The sequence below is a fragment of the Palaemon carinicauda genome, chromosome 37 (assembly GCF_036898095.1).
Source record: "Palaemon carinicauda isolate YSFRI2023 chromosome 37, ASM3689809v2, whole genome shotgun sequence".
In the NCBI taxonomy this organism is placed as follows: Eukaryota; Metazoa; Arthropoda; class Malacostraca; order Decapoda; family Palaemonidae; genus Palaemon; species Palaemon carinicauda.
Window position 1 is genome coordinate 49,661,641 of NC_090761.1, and position 21,504 is coordinate 49,683,144.

The 21,504-nt window shown below is 44.3% G+C and overlaps 1 protein-coding gene across 5 annotated transcripts in view; it reads right to left on the bottom strand.

The window, feature by feature from the left end:
* Nedd4 (E3 ubiquitin-protein ligase Nedd4) overlaps positions 1 to 21,069 on the bottom strand; it is a 115,781-nt gene extending 94,712 nt beyond the window's left edge. For 2 of the 5 annotated variants that reach the window (XM_068361171.1, XM_068361169.1), the window contains exons 1-4: positions 20,879 to 21,069; positions 12,318 to 12,394; positions 12,091 to 12,184; positions 329 to 367 (exon numbers count right to left, since the gene is read on the bottom strand). In XM_068361171.1, the coding sequence (XP_068217272.1) occupies positions 329 to 367; positions 12,091 to 12,184; positions 12,318 to 12,394; positions 20,879 to 20,935 (267 nt within the window). In that variant the 5' untranslated portion in view covers positions 20,936 to 21,069. The remainder of the gene's footprint in view (positions 1 to 328; positions 368 to 12,090; positions 12,185 to 12,317; positions 12,395 to 20,878) is intronic. The other 3 variants (XM_068361170.1, XM_068361167.1, XM_068361168.1) reach the window with 2 other exon arrangements.
* Between the last annotated feature and the right edge of the window lie 435 nt (positions 21,070 to 21,504).

The following is a 21,504-nucleotide window of genomic DNA, read 5'->3' on the forward strand; positions in this document are numbered from 1 at the left end:
CTATATGGGAGCTACCACCTACTGAGCCTTCTGTACCCGACCAAAGATAGTACTTGAGGTTATTTACCGTATCCGTTTGGCCACCTGCTTGATGCAGTTTTCTACATTTTACTTTTTGTCTAAAAATATGTCAAATTTCTTTTACTTAACTTTGCTCCAATTTTCACATCTCATTCAAAAGAAATAATTGGGTAGCACTAATTAGACTCAACTACTTTATGAACATAATAAAAATATTAGTAACAATACAGTAATAATAATCTCCCAAAGCTAACGTAACTCTTTTAGCACTAAACCATAACCATGCTAGTAAAAGTGATATACTTACTCTGAATATAAATTCTTCATCCCATCTTGGATTTAAAGTCTGAAAATACAAGAATAAAAATTAATTATAATTTTCTTCTACTATACTGTATATACAGTATATAAATATATATGTGAGAGAGAGAGAGAGAGAGAGAGAGAGAGAGAGAGAGAGAGAGAGAGAGAGAGAGAGAGAGAGAGACGTACTCATATGATAACTAATAATAATAGCTTATATAAAATTAATTGCAAATAAATATCCATTTGACTAAAAGGAAAAATATGTTACGATGTTTTATTTAATAAACGAAAGGAAAAAAAAAAATAATAATAGTAGGTTGGCCAAGGCACCAGCCGCCCGTTGAAATACTACCGCCAGAGAGTTATGGGGTCCTTTGACTGGCCAGACAGTACTACGTTGGATCCTTCTCTTTGGTTACGGTTCTTTCTCTTTGCCTACACATACGCCGAATAGTCTGGCCTATTCTTAACAGATTCTCCTCTGTCCTCTTAACAGATTCTCCTCTGTCCTCACACACCTGACAACACTGAGGTTACTAAACAATTCTTCTTCGCTCAAGGGGTTAACTACTGCACTGTATTTGTTCTGTGGCTACTTTCCTCTTAGTAAGGGTAGAAGAGACTCTTTAGCTATGGTAAGCAGCTCTTCTAGGAGAAGGACACTCCAAAATCAAACCATTGTTCTCTAGTCTTGGGTAGTGCCATAGCCTCTGTACCATGGTCTTCCACTGTCTTGGGTTAGAGTTCTCTTGCTTGAGGGTACAATCAGGCACACTATTCTATTTAATTTCTCTTCCTCTTGTTTTGTTAAAGTTTTCATAGTTTATATAGGAAATATTTATTTTAATGTTACTCTTCTTAAAATATTTTATTTTTCCTTCTTTCCTTTCCTTACTGGGCTATTTTCCCTGTTGGGGCTCTGGGCTTATAGCATTTTGCTTTTCCAGCTAGGGTTGTAGCTTAGCAAATAATAATAATAATAATAATAACGTGTTCGATATGCATACATAGTAGTAAATGTTTTGTGTATCAACATTTAAGCCTATTTTACACAGTACAGTTCATTTTGATTTTTAACTTTTGTGTTGTCAATGGTACCAGTAGATTGGGTTTGTGCATGTATTGTACCACTATATAAGGGTAAGGGAGATGTGCATGAGTGTTGTAATTCAAGAGGTATTAGTTTGTTGAGTGTAGTTGGAAAAGTGTATGGTAGAGTACTGATTAATAGGATTAAGGATAAAACAGAGAATGCAATCTTAGGAGTACAGGGTGGTTTTAGAAGAGGTAGGGGTTGTATGAATCAGATTTTTACAGTTAGGCAGCTATGCAAGAAATATTTAACATAAGGTAAGGCGTATATTGCATTTATGGATCTGGAGAAAGCGTATGATAGAGTTGATAGGGAAGCAATGTGGAATGTGATGAGGTTATATGGAGTTGGTGGAAGGTTGTTGCAAGCATTGAAAAGTTTCTACTAAGGTAGTAAAGCATGTGTTAGGATAGGAAATGAAGTGAGCGATTGGTTTCCGGTGAGAGTGGGGCTGAGACAGGGATGTGTGATGTTGCCGTGGTTGTTCAACTTGTATGTTGATGGAGTGGTGAGAGAGGTGAATACTCGAGTGCTTGGACAAGGATTGAAACTGATAGGCGAGAATGACCATGAATGGGAGGTAAATCAGTTGTTGTTTGTGGATGATACTGTACTGGTTGCAGACGCGGAAGAGAAGCTTAGCCGATTAGTGACAGAATTTGGAAGCGTGTGTGAAAGAAGGAAGTTGAGTGTTAATGTGGGCAAGAGTAAGGTTATGAGATGTACGAGAAGGGAAGGTGGTTGAATGTCATGTTGAAGGGAGAGTTATTTGAGGAGTTGCATCAGTTTAAGTACTTGGGGTCTGTTGCTGCAGCAAATGGTGGAGTGGAAGCAGATGTACGTCAGAGAGTGAATGAAGGATGCAAAGTGTTTGGGGCAGTTAAGGGAGTAGTAAAAAATAGAGGGTTGGGCACGAATGTAAAGAGAGTTCTGTGTGAGAAAGTGATTGTACCAACTGTGATGTATGGATTGGAGTTGTGAGGAATGAAAGTGATGGAGAGACAGAAATTGAATGTGTTTGAGATGAAGTGTCTAAGGAGTATGGCTGGTGTAACTCGAGTAGGTAGGGTTAGGAACGAAGTAGTGAGGGTGAGAACGGGTGTAAGATGAGTTAGCAGCTAGAGTGGATATGAATGTGTTGAGGTGGTTTGGCCATGTTGAGAGAATGGAAAATGGCTGACTGCTAAAGAAGGTAATGAATGCAAGAGATGATGGGAGAAGTACAAGAGGAAGGCCAATGTTTGGGTGGATGGATAGAGTGAAGAAAGCTCTGGGTGATAGGAGGATAGATGTGAGAGAGGCAAGAGAGAGTGCTAGAAATACGAATGAATGGCGAGCGTTGTGACGCAGTTCCGATAGGCCCTGCTGCTTCCTCCGGTGCCTTGGATGACCGAGGAGGTAGCAGCAGTAGGGGCTTCAGCGTTATGAAGCTTCATCTCTGGTGGATAACAGGGGAGGGTGGGCTGTGGCACCCTAATAGTACCAGCCGAACTCGGTTGAGTCCCTTGTCAGGCTGGGAGGAACGTAGAGATGAGGTCCCATTTTTTGTTTCATTTGTTTGATGTTGGCTACCGCCCAAAATTGAGGGAAGTGCCTTGGTATATGTATGTATGTATGTTATTCATTTACCAAAATTAAAGGAAAATAAATCGTTAACGTGTTTCATATGCATATGCAGTAGCATTGTCTCTCCATACATACAGTAGTTTTGTTTAGTGTGTTTTTTAACTTAAAAATGTACTTAATATAAAAATTCATGGTAAATACATAATCATGAGATTAAAAGGAAAAATGAGAGAGAGAGAGAGAGAGAGAGAGAGAGAGAGAGAGAGAGAGAGAGAGAGAGAGAGAGAGAGAGAGAGAGAGAGAGAGAGAGAGAGAGAGAGAGAGAGAGAGTGTGTGTGTGTGTGTGTGTGTGTGTGTGTGTGTGTGTGTTTCCCATTGTGTGGATGCTTTTCACAAACAAGACTATCACATGAAAATTAATAAAAATAAAAAAGTGGAATAGGACTACTGTACGGAGACGATTAACTCCAACTAGAAAGAGGTGGGAGCAACCAACAGCAGAACATAAGCCACTATTATTATCATTATTCGCTAAGGTACAACTCTAGTTGGAAAAACAGGATGCTATAAGCACAAGGGCTTCAACAGGCAAAATAGCGCAGTGAAGAAAGGATAAACGAAATATACTACAAGAGAAGTAATGAACAATAAAAATGTCTTATGGAAAACAATCTTTTATATATCAAATATAAAAAAGAGAGAGAGAGAGAGAGAGAGAGAGAGAGAGAGAGAGAGAGAGAGAGAGAGAGAGAGAGAGAGAGAGAGAGAGAGAGAGAGGGGGGCTAATGGGTCATAGTGTGAATGTACATGTGTAATAACTTATCTTACTATAAAATAAATACAAGTACAATTAGAATGTGTGTTTTTTTTTGTTTCTGTAACCTTTAATTATATCAATAATTTGTTTCTTCAAGTTTCATGGTAACAAAATCCAAAAATAGACAGACTTTCCCAATGTCCAGGAACGTAACACCCTTTAATACCACTATTTCTTATGGAGAAATTATGTTCCGTTAACACGACCTCTCCAGGAACATAACTTTCGTGTTAACGGGGAATTAACTAATTTGAATTTTTCCTAGCTATACAAACCTGGAGTTCTTTACGTAGGAGTATTTTTTTCGGCAAAGCATTTGTGAGCTGTAACTACCGTCTGCTAGTTAGCAGGGGGGGAGTAACAGGGTAGGCTAGCTACCCCGCTCACACCAGTACTAGTGACTGACCGTCACTGCAATTGCAGCAGGACTTCTCAGTGGTAGGTGATGTCAGCACCAGTATGTGTACAGAATTGTACAGCTAGGAAAAGTACAAAATTATATACAAATTTGACATTTGTTCCAGCACAACATAGAAACCTTCCGCTCTTTACGTAACACACACTCATCCGGGGATATTGCACCCCAAGAAAGGGGTGTATGAAATAGGAAGTGGCCAATCACTCGCATACTCTACCTGAACTTACTCGTGGGTAACATCTGCCCTCAACCAACTGCTACTTGTCCATGTTTGGAGCAGCCACCACAGGACCTAATGAGAATGTGTCTAGGCTCCTATGGATTATGGCTTGCAGGTATGAGGCAGTGAACGTTGTTTCACGTATCCGCAGGGCCGCTTACAATAACTGCGTCAGAGAAATTCTTACAGAAGGCCAGAAATGTACTTAAAACCGACATTGTGTGCATGGAAACATCGATCACGTGAGAGATCAGATGGAATGGCTCTCTCAATCACCTGTCTGATACGGGAAGATATCACAAATTTTAAGTAATTTGTATTTTTCCTAACAGTACTTACCTCGAACTACTTTCTTAAGAGTATCTGGAATCTCCTCCCTAACCAACCAAGAATTTTGCGCAGTTCCCCCTATCTGTTTTCCCTTGTCGGGTCCCTCCGTGGCGGATGGATACGTGCCCTGAGGTGACCCAGGTTCAGCGAGTGTGGGTGCGCTTCTAGGTCTCTGTCGTCAGTAAGCATATGTGTTCTACTTCGAACTCCTGTAAGTCACCCGGGGCAGGATGGGCGGGCAATAACCCGAAAGTAGTTCAAGGTAAGTACTGTTAGGAAAAATACAAATTACTTAAAATTTGTGATTTGTTCCAACACGGAGTACTTACCTCAAACTACTTTCTTAAGAGACTTACACTTTAGGAGGTGGGGGTGGACTTACAGGCAGGAAGACCCACCACTACCATCCCAGGACACGGGACCTAGATAGGAGCTAGGTCCAGACGACACAAAGAACAGGGTAGGAGAGTCAGAGGAAGCACGCAAAAGTCTACTTGTATGTGTAACTCAACTTTTTTCCATAATCCGGACATGGGCTTGCACAACATCCATCTCTCACATGGGAGGAGGGAAGGAAAGGGACAATAGGGTAGCAAGGAAAGGGGAGTAAGGCGGAAACTTGTGTCGCTTGCAATTACTTCCCTCGGGCTACCCGGGTCTTTAGCCCTAAACTTGTTGCAGGGCGGAAATCATTGGCCCAATGGAGAAGGCCTCCAGGGACTTCCTCGTGCAATCTTTCAGGTAGTGGGTCGTAAAGGCGGAATACCTGGACCATGTGCATGCTCGCATGATTTGGCCACTTGTGGGTGTAGGGACCACTCCGACCCCACTACTTGCCCTGCTCTGCTGAGGCCGTCGGCTAGAACGTTTCATTTCCCTGGAATGAACCTGGCTGTGAGACTGATGTGTTTCCTCTCGGCCCATTCCAGGATCCGAGCCATGAGATCGCACAGCTCCCTTGACCTCAAACCTCCTTGTTACTTTATGTAGGCCACCATGGTGGCGTTGTCGCACATGAGGGCTATTGTGTTTCCCTGTAGGCAATGGGCGAATATTGCGAGGGCCTTTTGAACTGCCAGCTGCTCGAGCAGGTTTATGTGGAGGATTTCCTCCTCCGGGGACCACTTCCTCTCTACTGTCTCTTCAAGCAGATGGGCTCCCCACCCCTCCTTTGACGAGTCTGTGAAGAGCAACATCTCCGGAGGAGCGGACACGAACGGCGCCCGTCGTAGGGTGTTCGCCCTGTCGGACCACCAGAGGACCATGTTTCTGGTGGCTGGAGATATCAAGAGTAAGGACTGAGGTGGGTCTCCCGGTGACCAGAGGTCTTTCAGATTCCATTGGATTGGCCTCAGCTTGAGCCTCCCCGGAGGAACAAGTTTCTCCAGCGAGACCAGGTGGCCCACGAGTCTCTGCCAATCCTTGGCTCTCATTGGTGCATTTGTTAGGAATGGTTGCATTATGTGGTCCAGATTGTCCAGCCTCTCTTGAGAGGGGAATGCCCTTGCTACTTGGGAGTCCAGGACCATCCCTAGGTACGTCATTCTGGTGGTGGGAACCAACTGCGATTTCTCTAGATTGATGGTAACCCCCAGTTCTCTGCAGAAGTGTAACAGCTTTGCCCCCTGCTCCTTTAAGGCTGCCTCTGAGGCTGAAAGCAGCAACCAGTCATCAAGATACCTGATCAGCCTGATGCCCTGCTTGTGTGCCCAGGCTGATACTACGGTGAACACCCTCGTGAACACCTGAGGAGCCGTTGACAGGCCGAAGCAGAGGGTCTTGAACTGTAGAGACTGCGTTCCCCATTTCACCCTGAGGAACTTCCTGCTGGAGGGGTGTACGGGGATCTGAAAGTAGGCGGCCTTACCTTGAGGTCCAGGGACATCATGAAATCCCCTTCCCTCAGGGCCGCCAGTACCAACTCCGGCGTGTCCATCTTGAAGGACGTCTCCTTGATGAACTTGTTTAGGGCTGAGAGGTCGATGACTGGTCTCCCAGGCCCCGTAGCTTTCTCCACCAGGAAGAGCCTGCTGTAGAACCCCGGGGACGACTCCCGGACGGGTTGTAGTGCTCCTTTTTCCAACATGGCCGACACCTCCTGCTGCAAGGCTGCTCTCTTCATGTGATCCTTGGGGGCCAGCCACTCTGCCCGATGCTCAGGAATCAGAGGGGGAGGCTCTGTCAGGAAGGGCATCCTGTATCCCTCCTTGAGTACTGCCCCGGTCCATGGGTCCGCACTGTTGTCCTGCCCTGCTTGCCAATGTGATTTGAGGCATCCCCCCACCTGTGGCGTGGGAAGGTGTAGGGGGCCTCTCTTCTTATCTCTTTCTGGGGAGACGGTTTGAGCGACCTCGTCTCGAGCCCGAGTATTTCTGTCTAAAGGAGGCTTGAGCTGGGGTACCACCTATGCGGGAGGGCCGCGAGGACTGATGCCAGGAAGGGGAGGGGGCCTCCTGTCTAGCTGGTGGCGTAAGCGGGTAGGCGCAGTTCACAGACGGTCTTCTATGTGGAGGGCGTCTTGCTGCTGGCTGCCTAGGCTCAGCCGAGTCTTTCAGTTTCCCCACTCTTTCCATGGTTTCTGCTACCGTCTGTAGGGGGAATAGGGTCTCACCCCACACCGGAGCATTCCTCAGGAATTTTGCCTCACGTTCCGGGAGACTACAGGGGACCCTGTAAGTACTGTATCCCTGCTTCTTAAGATCCAGTTTGCCGTCTGAGTCAAAGACTGGAACGTTAGAAACTTCATGGCTTTGCCCCCGAACGTATGAGCTCATGCAAGAGAGCCTGATTCCACCAGTCCAACCAGGAGGCCACATTAATGATGTCCTGCGACGTGTCCTCCATCATAGCGGCCTCCGCCTGAGAGAAGACCACTGGGGCGGTCAGGATCCTGTCGTCTCCACTGCCTTGGCTCAGAGCCGCGATGGCTTCCTCCATAGTCCAAGACCCCGCAGGCAGTCCGGCTGGCACATAAAATTTCTTCTGGGTCCTCAGTCCAGGCAGGAGCTTGAAGGACCCTTGGGCTCTGAGGGAGTTCTTGTGCCCCGAGACAAACTGGTCGACGTGGTCCATGCCCAGGGACACGTCAGGAGCTACCGGTAGGGTCAAGGATGGTTTCTGCTGTACCGGGTTGTCTACAACCCTACCTAAGGCCAAAAACCAGGCCTGCTGAGGACGGTTTGGGTTCATCTAGCCTGTGGTGGTGCCGAATCAGAGCCAATACTTTTCTATAAGAGGATACCTCATCAGGCGAACATTCTCCCGTATCAATTAAGCCCGCTACCACTTGATCCTCCGTGTCGGCTGTATCCTCGATCACGGATGGATTCGTGGGGGCGTCCGTATCCATGGCATCCGGCCGGCTCGATGGACTCGATGGAGCGGCTGCCTCCATCACGGATAGAGCCCTCGAGGAGGAGGTAGCCGTCATGGGTCTACCCCCTCCCGGAGGGATCTGCTGCTTGGATGGAGCCTGTGAGACTTAGGATGTGGGAACAATGCTGCCGGGCTGAGCCAGCGGCTGCCTCCGCTGAACGGATGGAGCCGGTGACTTGTCGGGCAAGGGGAAGGGAAAGTTAGCGTGTGCCAACGGCTGCATCCGAAGGGTGGACGGAGCTGAAGAGACACTGGGCAAGGGCAAGGGAAAGTTAGCGTGTGCCAACGGCTGCATCTGAAGGGTGGACGGAGCCGAAGAGACACTGGGCAAGGGCACAGGAGCGGCTCCAGCAGCCACCAAGGCAGGCACTGGAGCGGCAAGAGCCCTGTTCGATCCGCGAGGGGGCAACACTACCTTACCTACTTTTGCCCTCTTCTTTCTGGAACTCTTCCTTTTCTTGCTCTTCCTCTTTGCAACTTTGGCCTTCTTCCTAGAGGGGCCCGAGTTCGAGCTCAACTTCTTTTTCTTTTTCCTCATCTCCTGGTCACAGGAGTCTTCAGACGATGAAGAGCTGGAGGACGAGGTAACGTCCGAGGATGACGAAGAAGAAGAGGACCTATCCGAGTCCTCTGCCGCCAACATGGGGGCTTGCAATTGCGCTACTGTGGTGACGGGTTGCATGAAATCAGGCGGCAACGCAACGGAAGGGGCGGGGCGTGAGTAGTGACCCACGTGAGGCAAACCAGCCAGAAAACTCTTCTTCCTGGCGCATGGGTGACCTGAAGGGCGTCCTTGGTGCCATCCACACAATGGAGTCGGGGTCTGAAGAGCACGTGGCTCGCCTTTCTCTGTCTTGATCGCCTCCTGAAAACCGCTACACCTGAAAAGCACTGCCACGATGGGGGGGGGGGGGAAGGAGCCGGTGTTCCTGACCTCCCCCACATCGTGTCTTCACTCGAGACGGGTCCTGCGGGCACCAGATCCTCTTCTACGGAAAGCACTTCCGTCACAACAGCAGACTCCACACTTGTCTGCATAGGCACAATGCAATTAGGATTGTTAAAATCAGACTCATGGGGAACAGCAATGGGCTGTTTGCCCGCAACGGACTAACCTCGTCCTCTACTCTGGGTAGGGGAAGGGGAACCACTCTCCGAAGGAGCTGAAGGAGACGTTAACGGCGCACCGGAACCAGCCTTATTCGGCGACCGCTTCGAATCCTCCTTCTTCTTAGTACCAAATAAAGTCCACTGGAATTCAGGCCAGGATGCACACTCCGGACACATGGACGCGGGGGAGCACACTCTACCCCGACACGTGGCGCACAAAGTGTGCGGATCGATATCCAACTTAGAGAACCATGCCCTGCATGACTTACCGACCTTGGGCAAGGGACAACAACGTTGGGATTCCATAAGGGAATTCACAAGGAAAGTGGTATGAACGGGAGAACACAAGGGAGCACGTGGAACACAATGGTGGGTTGGACGGGATGTGAGAGAAAGCAGCGAGACGATATCTACACCGCGATCAGATGCTTACTGGCGACAGAGACCTAGCAGCGCACCCACGCTTGCTGAACCCGGGTCGCCTCAGGGCACATATCCATCCGCCAAGGAGGGACCCGACAAGGGAAAACGGAGATAGGGGGAACTGCGCAAAATTCTTGATCGGTTAGGGAGGAGGTCCCAGATACTCCTAAGAAAGACGTTCGAGGTAAGTACTCCGTGTTGGAACAAACAGAGTTTTTCATGATCGGGGTAGCAGTTGATCAGGATCACTTGTTACAGACCGGAGATTCTCAATCGCGAAAGACCAGAATCTAGGATCAGCTACAGCCAGATTTTGAGTCTTATCCACAACGTTAAGGACGAAACCAAGTGTCACTTTCCCTGAAGGACTTGGCCTTACGAAGCTCTAAGAGCTTTGTTGTATTATAACCCCAAAGAGATACTGTATAGTCTCAGAGTAGTTTCTCCTTTGAAAGAGGTGGAGATCACAAGGCACATTTCCCAAAGGACTTGGCCTCACAAAGCTCCAAGAGCTTTGTTGTGCCCCAAGAATCCTGATGTAGAAAAAAACCCCCAAGGAGATATGGTTTAGTCCAAGAGTAGTTTCTCCTTTGAAAGAGGTGTGGAGATCAAATAACCACGAAAAGTTAAAGCCTACGAGACTTGTCGATGGGAGGCAGCGGCAGCCACAAGCTGTCTGCAGTCATCACCACCTACGGCAAAGACCCAATAGGGAAGTTGCAACGAGACTTGTATTGTACCCTGAGGGTACAGTGGTGATGAGCAGGAACTGCAAGCAGTCAGATAACTCTTACTTCTCCAAGCCCCGAAGGGCAAGAGCGGGGCTTGGACGAATCCAATTCCAGCCAGAGGAATCCCCCAAGAGAAACCACCCTGATGAAGAAAGTCTCTCCTGCGGACGGGAAAGAAGACCAAACCCTGTTGCCGCTGTTGGCAATCCTACTTGCAATTGGGAAGATTGCTGGACAGAGGCTGGGGGGAGGGTTAAATCTCCCTCGGAACAGAAAGTAGCTCAACACCTGGTGGAGGTTAACTCTCCTTCGGAAGGGAAAATTGTCCAACTCCTGGAGGCAGACCTCCGGGCAACTCTCTGCTTTCCGTCAACAAGCTTTGTTCAAATTGAAGGTCAGCATCGAGTGTGGCCTGGGAAAAGTAGCCAAAGCTTGTTTCTGGGTCCCCCCCCCCAGAGGGATTACCTGACTTGTCACTGTGAGGAATCTTTGTCAGCAACTGCTTCCCCCCCCCTCGCCGAACCAAAGCAACCATCGGGGCCACAAGAAGTTGAGGGCAAAACTGAAAACTGTTGAGCAGGTGCAAGACTCTAGGTCGAAGACCTTCGGAGACTCGGGGGTAGAAATTAGCCCCCTAGGAAGGATGTCTGCTCTTTCCAAGTGCCCAACCAGTAAGACCTCTTCCTACCTTGCCTTGCATGGGAAACCCGTGACCCCAAGGAAGGTAGCTCTGAACGAAAAAAGACTTTTTTAATCTTTAGGCAAGTTGCTTTTAATCATAAACCGGTTAACCTGTTGAGCGTCCCCCTGGGACCACCTCGCTGCTAACGTACTGTCATGCATTTTTTGCAGTTAGTGGTCATTTCAATAATGATAGTTTTTCAACATTAATATTAATTTCTATGCTTTTACCTTTGTATTTATAGTTAAATGTAGGCATACTAATTAAATAATGGAATAAAAAACAATACTATTACTTTATTTCAAAAGACTACATAATACGGAATGAAAAATATTATACACCTATGCATTATCATTTTGTTATGACTAACAGACTGCTCATCTAGTATTTCATTTACTTCATCTAAAGAAATACGCCTCGTCATTAGGACGTTCATTGTGTTGCCAAGTGGTGTTCCTATACTTAGTATACGAGTAAACGTATTATTAAGGGACTGACGACTTGAAACACGCATCTAAAGTCACGAATGTAATATCGCATTGAAGGCGGTACAGAGTAGATCATGGGGATCGTACTGTATTATTACATGGGTGACGATTAGCAGGTTAAGAGGTTTGACGGGAGAGAAAGAATACGTATTTACCACTGGCGAGATGAAATAGATAATTGCGGTCAGTCGCTTGGGGTGGCTAGCCTACTCTGCTACACCCACTTACCCCGTTAAATAACAGAGGGTAGTTACACCTTGCAAAAGCTTTAACGGCTAGTTTCAACTTTACTGAAATAAATACTCCTACATAAAGAGCGGAAGGTTTGTATGCTGTGCTGGAACAAGATTACAGTACTATAGTTGTTTGCATTCCACAAACTTTTTTTGAAGAAGTTTGACGATGTATTCTCATAATGAAAGGCAAGACATGGGAAGAATCCCCATGAAGTAGATTTGGATAAGAATATAATCTAAAAAACTAACAACCGCATCATAAAATTCATCTTACCTTCTTTTTAGTTTTGGTATGAACACAGTCGACAACATTATCCTCTTCCCCATTGCTATTTAAATTTACTAACTCAATTTTAACATAAGGATCACTGAAAAGAGAAGAGACAATAATTTAAAGGTATGATAACCTGTAAAAAATGTGTAGTGTTTCAAATAATTCTTCCATTAAATCATTACACTAAGTGTAAAAGTTATAACAAGAAATTAATAGAGCAAACTTACCTAGCACCAAAGATGTCTTTTTTCGCTAAACCACTTCCGCCTATCACGCGCAAACGTAAAAGTTTTGTCGGTTCAATCTGAAGTAATGAAAACAAAATTAAATAGTGTACACAAATGCAGAGGGAAAAAATCTTACATTTTAAAAGTAATTTGTATTTTTCCTAACTATACAGTACAAACCTGAATCCTACAATCCAGTGTCAGTTGGATGGACATTGAAATTGTTCAACAAGGTAACTAAACAACAGGGCAAGTAGCCCCGCACCCCCACCTTTCAAAAGTACTTCACTTATGACCTTTGGGCTGAGAGCTGAGAGGGGTGGTTGAGGAGGGAAGTACAATCTAAAGGAGTCAGGCTTGAATAGGTAGAAAAAAATAAAAATTACTCAAGATCTGCTATTTGTTCCTAAACAAAATACAAGTCATAATCCTTTAACTAGAAAGACTCACTGATTGGCGGGTCGGAAGTCCTTCTAGCACATAAGTGGTTGGGTCTTTTCCCTGGAAATATTAATTGACCTGGTCTCATACAGGAGCAAAGAAGATGACTTCAGCAATCTATTATCTGTCTATCGTTGGGAAGAACAGATTAGTACGTGGTTAAATAAGGGATTCCTTCCCCCCAAAGGGGATAGCAGTCTAAATAATATACCTGGTTTGTAAAGAATGGAACTCAGAAGTGAAGTTTACCAGCACCAAGAAAGACGAGGAGGCAGTTATTCTACCTTCATTCAAGACTTACCATACATTTATATATTACCATAATGCTTACTGTCCCGAACAGGGTACCCCTACTTCAGCAGCCACCACAAGACAAAGAGCAAAAGCTTCAAGGGAAATATGGGTTTTTGTGTAAAGGCCATGAAGGTGGTTTGGTGCATACACAACCCAACCTTCAAAACGTGGCCTACTGTAAGATTCCTCTTGAAGGCAAGAGTGGGGCCTAACCCTGACTTTGCAAGTTCTGGTGCTAGCTGGTACCTTGACCTCACAGCAGTCAAGGAGCATGTATTACGGATCGACTCACGCATTCAGAGAGATCGAGTTCCCAGCACTATGGTAGAGTCGTTAACACACTCGTATGAAGTGTTGGGTTTTCTTTGGATATAGCTGTAGGCCCCTCACGGGACACAAAAACCTCTCCTCTCTATACCAACAAATGCTTCATGTAGAGAGGAGATGGAGAAGGGTTTGAACCTGGGGTTGTCACCCTTGAAGGTTCTAAGTTTTGGCCACATGACCTGGCACTAAACTAAGGGAGCTCCTTCCACATGGGAGACTAAAGCAGAGAGATGTGTTTCTTCCCTTAACTATTCACTGATAACAAGGCAGCAGAGACAGTCTGGGGAGTCAGAACCTTGACCAAAGGCCTTCTCAAGGGCTTGGACGGGTAAGAGTGACAGCCTTGGGAATGAGGGATCTGTCCCATCCCTGGAGCCTGGGGTCCCAAGGTTAGTAAGACTATTTGAAGCTCCTCACAAGCATAGACTACTGTACTCCTATGAAGAGGAGATCAATCCCCTTCTGTTGAAAGACAATGTTCAAGGCAGAGCAGTAGACATGACAGCAGCGACTGATAAGAGCTTCTCTCAGCAACGGAAAATACCAAAATCCACGACCTACTCTAGAGATCATGTGACAAAATCCCTTCTACGACATCACTTGCAGAGAATGACCCACTTTACTACGAGAGTGAGGGCACCATAGGAGGTCTCTCGGTATCTCAACAAGCAGAAAGGGATACCATTCGGCAAAAGGCCATATGGGAGCCACCAGGATCAACTTGAGTTCCAGTACAATATGCACATGGTGAATTAGCAGACAGAACAGTTGAACAAGGATCCCATAGTTGTTGGAAGGCGCTTTAGGAAACTGACCATGCGTCTGGACTGTGGGAGAAAGCAAAGAGCTTCATGTTTAGCCCTACGACGAATAGGCCAATTCCAAGAGAACTCCACAAATCTGAAGCTTCCTTGATACAAAGGGATGGGAGGCAAATCCTTCCTTGGCAACTGAGGCGTATGTTAGTCCATTCCTCTTCTCTGGAGTGTATTTGGCTGACAACTCTACAGCATGGAATGCCGTCCTGTGTGCATATGCTTCGTCAGCTCACAGAGTAGGCATGGGAACATGACTGCTTGCTACACAATCTACTATGGTGATGCAAACCTCAACTGAATGACTCCTCAACATTCTTGGAATGCTAGCAATACTCTTAAGGCTGCTAGCCTCCCAGGATGTTGATGAATAGATGCTTCTTTTGGTGACAACAATTCTAAGACGACCAATTCATTCATGGATGTTCCCCGCCCTCTTTCGATGCCCCTGGCCTTATAGCATCCAGCTTTTCCACCTAGGGTTGTAGCTATGCAAGTAATAACAATAATAACCTGAGCGCCGCAGCATGTTCGGTGGCAGAGTTTAGTGGTAATCCCGTGAGGATTTCTTTGGTCAGCCAACAGGTAAGATCAGCCTGGGTCTCCTGACCCGCTGGTACCAAAAGGGGTGGATGATCCCTGGAGGCTAACCAGTGATTATTCAAACAACAAAAGATATTTCTGGCTGCATGTTTGGTGGCAGAGTCTAGTAGTAATCCTGTGAGGGTTTCTTTGGTCAGCCAACAGGTAAGATTGACCTGGGTCTCCTGACCTGCTGGCACCAAAAGGGGTGAATAATCCCTGGAGGCTAACCTTTGATTATTCAAACAACACAAGATATCTCTGGCAAAGGCACTTGCTAGGGGAACAAGTTTCTCCTCTCAGGAAAGGTAACTGAGAAGCCTAGCTGACAGAGTAATTTTGTCTTAGACAAAATGGACAAGCTACCTCCTTTGGCTGGCTTATGCAGTTGTCTGACTGACATATTTTCACTGCTGCCGAGTTTACCAGCATCCCAAGTACAGTACTTCAACCTTGGCTTGGGTAAGAGATTCCACTTTTCCTCAATCATCACAATCCCTAGATAATGACTAAAGTGAAAAGTCGAACTCCATCCTCCAGCAAATGCTCCATGCAGAAGGACAGGATCAGCCACCTGAACAAATTCCTCAACAGAAGCATTGCTGGCGATTGGACTAATGTTGGTAACAGGGTGGACGTCTGAATGAACTAAAGAGGAGCAGTACACAGAGCACAGTCCTGAACTAGTTTTTGTACCATAGAGGGAGAAGTGGAGGTACTTTCTAAAGGATTAATGCAAACTAACGGAAGTACCCATCCTGAAGGACTCCAACTACCCATGACTCTGTCCTGTCTCTCCCAGGTTGCACGAAGGCACAACAAGCAACCCCATATTTTTAACAGTAAAAAAGGGAAGGGGAAATGCTGGCAACAGTGTATCCCTCTTCCCTCACCCCAATGCCTGGGAGGAACAAAATACGTAGCTGAAAAGGGCAGAGCATGCTCTGGCAATTTTCAGGAAGTTGCAGCCAGTCCTGATCCGAGTCTAGAAAAGGCAAGGAGGCCTTTCTTGTAGAACCCAGCACTAATGAGTTCCAAAGCAATAGAGCTTCCCGAACCAACTTGTTTTGAGAATGAGACATCACTGCTTCTCAAAAATTCAGTTGATCCACTGGTTGCTGATCGGTTAGAGGAAGGTCACTGCCTTCCCACCGGATAGCATGAGACTCTTGTACTTCTCCAGATACCTTTCTTGACTTGGCGAACCGTATAAGGCGCAGATAAATATAGAGTATCCTCTTACCCAGTCACGGCCCTGTGCTTCAGCCCCAGAGGAACAAAACACAGGGCCGTACGCACCTATCCCTCCTGAAAACTGGGGTAGCCTGAGACCTGAGCTGCAACTCCAGGAGGGGACGAGCCAAGGGGTCATAGCCCCAAGGAATTGAACATAGGACTATACAGTACACACCTTTCCAAACTGGCTACCAGGGACACGTGTCAATCTGGCTCCCTGTAAAAGCAGGGGGGGGGGGGGAGGTGGCAGCAATGGAGTCGGGAGCCCCTAGGGTTTCATCCACTCCCTCTAAGAGATGTGGTGCCGAAAGAATTCCTTTTCTTACAACTACGACGGACTGGACTCCAATCTCTCCCTCTACTTCTTCTGAGAAGAAATGTGTAGAAAGGCAGAAGTTGAAGAGGATGACAAGGAAGAAGAAATGTGTAGAAAGGCAGAAGTTGAAGAGGATGACAAGGAAGAAGAATGAACATGTTTCTTCCTTTTCTCCAACCCTCATCTCATGATTTGCAAGCAATGAGTTAAGGTCTGAGTGACCAATGACAATGACTCGCCCAAGAGGGTAAAAGCCACAGGGATTGCTTCAACAAGGGGGGAGTAAGCATACTTATAGGAGAGCGGGTCTTAAGAACCATGGACCACCAAGCACAAATTTCTTGGTGAAGGGATAGGAAAGAAATGTAACAAGGAGTGACTGGGTCTGGTGAAATGCACAGTGTAAGGCCCTACCACCAGGACATGTCCTTCAGCCCCAGGGACCACTCCCTTCAAAAATGACCTCACCAAGGGAGACACTGGCACTGGAAAGTCTACCTGAAAGACTTGAGGAGGCCAAAACCCTCATTTGGTCAAACAAGTTGTCAGCAGCATGCACAGAGAAGACACTCCAACTCCTCTGGGGTACAGAGAACTCTAGAGGAACCCTACATACCACTAGAAACTAAAAAGCCCACCAACACAGCTCAGAGGACTAGAAACTGAGAAGCCCAGCGGCTCTTTGGTCCCCATGCAATCTCCCCGGGGACCCACACAGAGGAGTAAGCAAAGGAGCAGTGATAGCAGATACTCGCCATGAGTACAAGACAGAAGCTTTTAAGGTCACTTTCCTCACCCTCAGAGCATATGCCCTTCAGGGCATAGGAGGCCACGACCTACACTAGGTACATAGGGATGATCTCAGGCTAGGAAGTTAGACTGGTGTTGCAACCATGTTCACAATCCCATCAACCAGACCTACATTTATGTATACGCCAGCATGACCACAACCATCAGTGTCCAAAGAAGAAAATCATGCAATTGAAGGCCACAAAAATTAATGTACCACAACACAACTTTCAAGACAAAGCAGTAAACTTTATGCTACATAGCTCAGTATTGGAGCCTTTAAGGCCATTCAACGACCAAGTGCAATTAAGGAAAACCTAGTACTATAACAACTCTATAAAAAAAAGTTAGAGGAGGTTGGACAGCAAAATGGAAGAAAGGAACAGGGAACAGAAGTAAAGTACAAGGATATAAAGCGAGTGCAACTGGCGGCCTAAGGAATGCTGCTAAAACCCTTAAGTAATGTATACAGTGCACCCCGTGACATAGGTACATTGACAATACTTTCACCCTACGTGGGAAAATGCAGATGACAGAAAGGAAAGACGAAGTTGATGAGGAGGAAAGAAAAAGCTGGTGAAGAGAAAAGTTGAGAAAAATTTGATGAAGAGGAAAGAAAAAGCTGATGAGGAGGAAAGGAAAGAAAAAGTTGATGAGGAGGAAAGGAAAGAAAAAGTTTATGAGGAGGAAAGGAAAGAAAAAGTTGATGAGGAGGAAAGAAAAGAAAATGTTGAGGACAAGGAAGAAGCAAAAAGCCTTCCCTTCTCCTTACTCCTTCTAAAAGTTTGTATTTGCAATAGAACAATCATTACTTTCACTGCATTTCATGAAATAACTTTCCACTAAGGCAAAGCTAGTCACTCTTTGATTTCACAAACAGGCCTGAAAAATTTGCATAGAACTGTTTGCTACAATGTTGTCATAAATATACAGCAGTACTAAACTGTTATATTATTACAGGTAATATATATGAAGTACAGAACTAAAAAATATAATTCCTTATTAATATGCACTACTGTACTATTTTTATAAAATACCAGAAATTCATTAATGTATTGTTATTAAAGTAATTATAAAATAATACTAGTTGATGCTAATACACTATTATAAAAAGTTAATATACAGAATAGGCCTAGAAAATGTATACAAACTCTGGTCATGACATTGGAGTGATTTACAATTCATTATCATTATATTGTACAAAGCTCTGACACTTATAGGAAGTTTCCAGCTAAAAGTAGTGAGTTTTTACAGAAATACAAAGTTCACCCATTTAGTGGATGTTTACGTTTAAAATTACTAAGCACTGCTGAGAAAACTTGAAAAACCTGCAAGTAGATTATGTCTATTAGAAGGCTTTTTCATTCACCATCTCCTCCTATGTCTATTGACGCAAAGGGCCTCGGTTACATTTCACCAGTCTTCTCCATCTTGAGCTTTTAAATCAAAACTTCTACTTTCTTATCAGAAGTTTAAAATTAATTACTATTTAACTTACATTTTTATCAAAATGTGTCCTGCTCTACAAATAGCTTGACGTTTTCAATCGGATTTGAAAGAAAGATCAGCTGATGGCTGTCGAATGTAAACAAAGACCCATCACTATCCCTTCTATCTACAAATGTCGTTCAAATAAATAAAATGTGAATGTATTGTATTCCTTGGTTGGTATTCACATAGACACACTACTTTTGATTATTTTCTGACAATTTTTATCCTTCTACAAATCATAACAAGGGTTTGGGTAGAATAACCTACTGTGACAGAGTTATCAAGTATGATAATATGCATTTGCTTGTTCAAATCAAGCCACTTTATGAGCTTTCTTAAATCATAGGCTATACATTATCCAGATTACTTGAAAAGCAACCATTTTGTGAGATTTGTTTTTATTACGCATTTGAATAATAAACATTCATATTTCTTTGCATTCAATGCATCAAGTATTACCTTTGCGTAATTTGGCACAGGCTGGATAATACTAGGCCATAATTTACAGGGCAGCATAACCTAGGCTACTCGGCCAAGTCCACGATCCTCTGGACAATATCTATTCTTTTCCTTATTTTTTTTCTTCAAATCTTTGATTGTGTTCTTACTGCCATTCCACATTTCTAGATGGCAGGCATTTCACACAAAAGTTTGGAAATATTGTAAAGCTCAAACTTAGGGGGGGGGGGGAGATTACGTCGTAAGTTATAAAAAATGAAGCCAACCTAATCAGGTCAAGACCTGATATGCTAAGTTAAAGAGAGCATTATAAATTTTATTCATTCAATTTTCCACCATGGACATATTCCCTAAATATAATTTAGTTACTGAATAATCATAATGGGTTACCCTACCCTAATCCAGAATTTGCAAGTGCTATGAACCGTGAAGTTATTCAAATAAAATAAATCAGAAAAACACCGTTCAGCACATCAAAATTAAATAAACTCCATGATAGGCTAGGCCTGCCCTCTAGCCTGACAATTCTTAAAATTTTTCAATTCTCATATGAGCAATAAACTGTATTAATAGAATTTAAGCATCACAGACAGTGTTGGGTACAGAGAGGATTACTGGTCGCCTCCCTGCCCTCAACAACATTATTATGGAACAATCTCACCATGCCATACCAGACCTCAAAAGAAAATTGAGTTGGTAAGAGAAGATTTGCCGAGGCCGAAAGATTAATATGCAAACCATACAATAAAAGAATCCTTAATAGTTCACTAGAATGGTCATTTAATACTCTAATGAATTAAGATAAGAAATCAAGATGTTAAGTGTTTAACATTTAGCCTAAGTGACCTAGTTAGAATTTTTACCTTTTAAAATATTCAAATTTGATATTGCAGCTCAGACAAATCTTTCCTTACAGAATCACCCCATTTCTGGTCTCTGGAATGAGCAATTATTCGTCCGCACCCCAAAAAGGTGATGACTTGGTAAAGGAGGAGAGTGATCTAGCAACCACTGAGCATACCAGCATCGAAATGCAAATTGGGGAAATATCTGCCACTGCACAATGAAGTAACTGTTATATGAGGATCGACAGCAAGGAAAAAACAAGCAGGAACAAAAACAAAACAGAACACTAAAAGGTAAATAGATACCAGAACACCATATAAAGATTTGCCGATGTTCAATGACTAACAAAAGCGTGCCGAGCCGAATAGAGATCTTACACCCTAGATTAGGGAGAATATCTGATATGTTTGTTAGTGACAGTTGACATATAAATATTAACCAAATCTACTAGATAAAAGGTGTGTGCAACTATGAGGTAAACAGATATTGCATAATCCCTTCAACAATACCAACAGTGTTTTGCTAGAGGTGCACTGTTGGCACTATATAGTAGGGAAGGAATGTGAAGGAAAAATCTACCTGAACCAGATTATATCTTGATTCTCATTAAACAACGAATATCTTAGTGCTAATAATCTTCTATTAATTGGTATTCATCAACTATTAGGTCATAATACCGAGAAAATAACATTAACCTTGCCTACGTAGGGCAAGTACCCTAGACCATCCATGGCCTTTTCTACAGGACCTTGAAACTAATCATTAGCAAGGATTACATTATTCATTACTTCTTTTATATAATAATACAAATAAACACAAAATAAACAACTCATGTGACACCCAGTGACACGGAAAAACCAGGAATGTTACGCCTGGTTACGTTACGATCCCCAGAAATGTAAAACCTTCATGTAGCCTAACCCTGTGACCGTTACTGTAACCCTTCACGTCCCTCTTTATCTTACCTGTCCATCATAATTGGCTTGAGGTACGTAGCCAACCACTCGCCCACTCCCCGCCATTCCTCCATACGGCTACAAAATAGGAAGAAAAGCACAAGATAATCAATGTTCTTATTCCACCTTATCCTACGAATATCACTTGACACCACACAATAGACGACAGAACCAGGCAGTTGCCAGGAAGGGTGTGCGATCCTCTATTCCGATTCTCTCTTCTTCTTCTTCTTATACTTGAACCTTTTTCTTCTTTTATTCTTTGGTAAGAATTGGCTGCGGAATCTACATCCTGTTTGGATTAAACGTAATGACTAATTATTACAGTAGTGCTTTAGCATTAATTTGTAAATTTTGTAATATATTCATTATTTCAATTTAATAACTTCATTTTTTCATGCTTTATCTTCTTTTACTCTTTTGTGAGATTTTGCTGCCTTATCTATATCCAGTGTGGATTAAATGTCATGATTAATTGTTAGAGCTGTGCTTTAGCATTAATTTCTAAATTTTGTAATACATTCATGATTTCAACTTAATTACTTCGCCTTTTCATGAGATTTCTAACGTCGTTTTATCATTAAACTTCTGATAGCGTCGTAACTTATATAAGTACTCGCTAATTGTAACGGGTG